Source organism: Pundamilia nyererei, unplaced genomic scaffold (assembly GCF_000239375.1).
Source record: "Pundamilia nyererei isolate P.nyererei 1_Seehausen unplaced genomic scaffold, PunNye1.0 scaffold00819, whole genome shotgun sequence".
NCBI classification, from domain to species: domain Eukaryota; kingdom Metazoa; phylum Chordata; class Actinopteri; order Cichliformes; family Cichlidae; genus Pundamilia; species Pundamilia nyererei.
In genome coordinates this window covers 46605-50840 of record NW_005188220.1, presented here as the reverse complement: position 1 = coordinate 50840, position 4236 = coordinate 46605, and the positions used below count along the sequence as shown (strand labels likewise).

The window sequence follows — 4236 nt, the reverse complement described above, 5'->3', positions numbered from 1 at the left end:
AAAAAAAAGACTCCATATGCCCAACAGACAATGCTTAATGAAATTCCACAACTTAAGACACTGAATGCTGCTGGATCCGAAAATAGCATTTGGTGCCTTAAGTTGGGAAAAAGCTAAACTATCCAACTTTATCAAGAGTAAATCCAAGGCAGGCAAAATGCACACACTTGCTTAACTTTTGCCTCTAGTGCCTCCTGGCACACAGACAGCAACATAAGTTGCATTTGTATAACTTAGTTTAGTGGAAGTTTTCTGTTATGTATTCATGAGAACTTTTACAGCCAAACATGTTTCTTCTTGTCTATCTCCAGCCGACCTGTTGGTCAACACTCTGTGCCTCCCCTTCACCCTCGTCTACACCCTGCAGGGTGAGTGGAAATTTGGTAGCACACTTTGCTTCCTGCTGCCCTACGCCCAGGGGCTCACCGTGCATGTCTCCACTGTGACGCTCAACGTCATCGCACTGGACCGCCACAGGTGGGTGACACTTAAAGAACATGTAATCTGTGTTCACGATCTTCCTGGTGAGCTACCTGTTTCACCTGCTTCGTAACCAGAGACGGGCACATTGGATTCTAATTGTGTTTCTATCACTATTATCTGTGGTTTGGGTATCTGTGGACAATTGATGACAGTGCATAATGTTGGAAACAGGCAAGTCCATCAAACAAAAAGAAGAAGTCAAAGAGAGTTTTTTTTTTCTACTTTGTATGGTCTGACGTGACAGTAAACAGATTTTCAATCTATACTTATATGCTTCGTTTGACTTTATGGATACCTACTGTACTGTAGGTATCCATAAAGTCCATAGGTATTCATGGTACTGGTACTGGTTAGTCAGTAGATCCACCTCCACACAAGTAGGTTTGATGGCTCATTTAAGCCATTTCTTTTTTTTTCATGTATTAGAATGGCACGTGTTCCTGTTTTCCCCATTGTCCAGATTACTTCCTTATCTTGGAGATCCAGTTTTCTTCAGCTGCTTCGCATGTTCAGATGAACTCCAACTCCACCGTCCTGGACTGCAGCTGCGAAGGCGGTCTTTGTTCTCTTGCAGAGTTCATCTTATGTGAACTGGAGGGCCACGTCAACGAGACCCTGAACAATGAGAACTGGTTCATGTAATCCTACGCAGAACTCACCAAGGCTGCAGCACAGAACAAAGAGTTGGAGTTCATCCACAGCTCGGCAAAGCAGCTCTTCTGTTGCTTAGTTACTGTATGTTTGTCAAAAGGTTATTTTCAATACTTGCAGAGGAGAAATTTGGAACTTTTGCAAACAAATGTTTTCAAGCACAAAAAGAATTTAAATCCTTATAAAATACTGCAAACAGAAATAAAACCTGTCAAACTTAACAAAGAAGATCAATGTACTTTATGACTAAGTAATCACATTCTTTGCAGTTTGCACTTTGGGTTTACTGCCAATTAGAAAATCTTGGGCTGTTGTTTTTAATCACTCTGAACTACATTTCAAATGGTTGAAACAGAATGCAGTATCATCCCAGTGAATGAAAAGTTATATAACATCCACAGCGAGGTACACCTCATTTGGAGGTAACGTTCAGAAGGGAATGGGGTGGAAATGAGATAACCCCACCAATACTCTATATATACAGATGTATGTAGCTGGAGATTATTATTGCACGTTGACTGTCCCTTATTCTCAGGGAAAGGATACAGCTAGATTACCGTGCTCTGATGGCCATCGTAATCAATTAACTTCACATTTTCACATCTATCCTGTTTTCTACATGATGTTTCTCAGATCTTTTGTGAAAATGCAATCAGTTTGTGCTCCCCTGCAGATTTTCACCTCCTTGCTGTGAGCTGACGTCATATTAATGACAAATCTAAAATCCATTTCCACCTTAATACACCTGGCCCAGAGAAAAGAGGATTGCAGTGAAGATTCTCTGACTCTGGCATGCCGCCACTGCACCGCTAACGGCACAATTAGACTTTGGCTGCCTGTTGTTTTGGCAGTTGGAGTGTAGGTGTTAAGTGCAGTGATGCAGTGACTTTAGAATGAACAACAGATTATTCATTTTAACCTCTATAAGCCTGCAGACTGGCTTTTAACTCTTTAAAGCCTGAACCATGAAATCATTGTCTGTAAAGGGTTAAGCACTGAAATGTTGCTTGCATGAACTGGTGGATAAACCATTACAGACATCTAAAAACTATAATATAGATTTATTTATTTTTGGTAATGGCCAACACTTATTAATTAAGAGCAACTGTGGCACCTTGCTATACGTGGTGGTGTATATGTATACACATGTTAGGATGTTCCTGTGGCTGTCATCAGTATCTACAGGCAACAGGCCATTATGCTTATTTTCTCTCCACCACCTGTCCAAAGATTGCAAACAGACGAACGAATCTCTCCTCTGCATGTAAAGCAGATTTTCATTTGCTTATTTTTTTTTGGGCAGATGGTTCCTGACAAACAAATTTACAAAAGATCACTTTTCAAGATCCAAGCATCTGTGCTCTTTGTTTTTTTTCTTTTGTTTGTTTTTTTGAGAAAACATCAAGAGAGTCAAATCAACCTCATTTAGTCAGTCTACAGACTTGTTTAATGCACTTTAGTGTCCACTCTTCTGATTTGAATATGATATTGCTTTAAAACTTTGCTCTCCTGCTACATCCCTACGGTCCTGTTAGCAAAGATTCAAGCTGCAAGAGTAGCTTTCCATGATTTATCAAACACTTGGACTGGCAGCTCTTAGCAGCTCCTCAGTTCATCTTCTGTACGAAACAAGACTAGTTTGCTTAAAGCCAGGTTACCTGTGATTGGCTGCCCCCTTGTGCGCTTAAGATGACCATATAAGGGAGTACTTGTACATACTCTGACCTCATTATTTCAAACTTTGACTATGAGCCTCCACCCCAGTAACAATATATATACATATGACAGGAAATAGCTACCTTAACCCTTTAAAACCGGTCGGAGCAGGTACGCTCAGTTTTGTGTAACTATTTTTAAATCCCTGTAGATCCGGAACCAGGTAAGATAGCACAATAATTCTTTTGCATATGAAACTGGAGGAGTTGTACTTACATTTTATGTCATCAGCTTGTCCTAAGTCACAGTTTCCTTCCACATATAGCTTTGCAAAAACAGCATAAAAAGCATTTGCAGCAACAAAAACATAATATTCCAGAAACACGCTTTGCCGATTCGATCAGCTGTTCGTAACACTTCCTACTTTGGAATAGACATCAGTGCGAACTATAGTGTGTCCACCATGACCTGGCCAAAACCGGAAGTGATGTCATTTTTGTGGAAAATGTAGTTGTTGTTTTTTTTTTGTTTTTTTACCTTCGGGACCTTATAAGCCTGCACTGGTGTTGCTTGACTTCATGCTTGTCTGAATAGTTTCTAGGATGCTTAGAACTCAAATTACTCTGCTGGAAATAGTTTATTTTGATGCAAATGCTGGGTTTTTTTTCCGCAAATTTGCATTGTAATATTTATTTTCGTTTTTCCAGCAGTATATAAAAATTGGTGTATATCAAAAACAAAACTATGAAGACACTCAAAATACATTTCCTGTTGTTAGAAACTATTTTGTGCAACTTTTTTGTATTTACAGTTTTGCGGGACAAACCTCTTTAATTTCTTTACCTACAAATATATGTAAAAAACAAAAAAAACAAAAACGATTTTTAATTTTTTGTATTTTATTGCAGTTTGTTGCAATTAATGTAGTTATTATAGACTTAACACATATATATTATTAAAGTTTGGGCTATAATGATTGTATGCATGTATACTTGGGAGCAACTTGAAATGCTCCCAAAAATGTTACTGCAGCATGTAAAAATATAAAGATAACTCTGGCGGACTTGGTTCTATGGTAGGTCTTAAAGGGTTAAAGAAAACGTTTCCTCTACATGGTGAATGATGACCAACTAGACCAACTTTATTTAAAGGCTGTATGAATAAGTGTGTTAAATTTGCTGAAAGTACAAATGTGTCTGGCGTCCTTCTTTAGTTAAAACTAACTCACCATGTAAATTAATGTAGTATTGTTCAAAGAGAAATTTCTGAGTTCATGCTCTGTGCTTCAGCAGTATTTAATTAAACTTAATTAAATGTGATGTGCCCACAGTGTTCTTTCTTCTACCCACGCTACATTAAAGCTGTAACTTTAATGTAACTTTCATTATGTTTCATGATGGATGTGCCAAAGCACAAAGCCCAAACAAAACCTCAGTGTCAGGATGC

At 38.5% G+C, this 4236-nt stretch overlaps 1 protein-coding gene across 1 annotated transcript in view; it reads left to right on the top strand.

Annotated features, from left to right (window-relative positions):
* The first annotated feature begins 265 nt into the window (after positions 1-265).
* Positions 266-4236, top strand: part of LOC106456001 (neuropeptide Y receptor type 2-like) — a 7316-nt gene continuing 3345 nt past the window's right edge. The window contains exons 1-4 of the mRNA XM_013908024.1: positions 266-524; positions 944-1121; positions 1670-1709; positions 3002-3013. Coding sequence (XP_013763478.1) covers positions 266-524; positions 944-1121; positions 1670-1709; positions 3002-3013 — 489 coding nt within the window. The remainder of the gene's footprint in view (positions 525-943; positions 1122-1669; positions 1710-3001; positions 3014-4236) is intronic.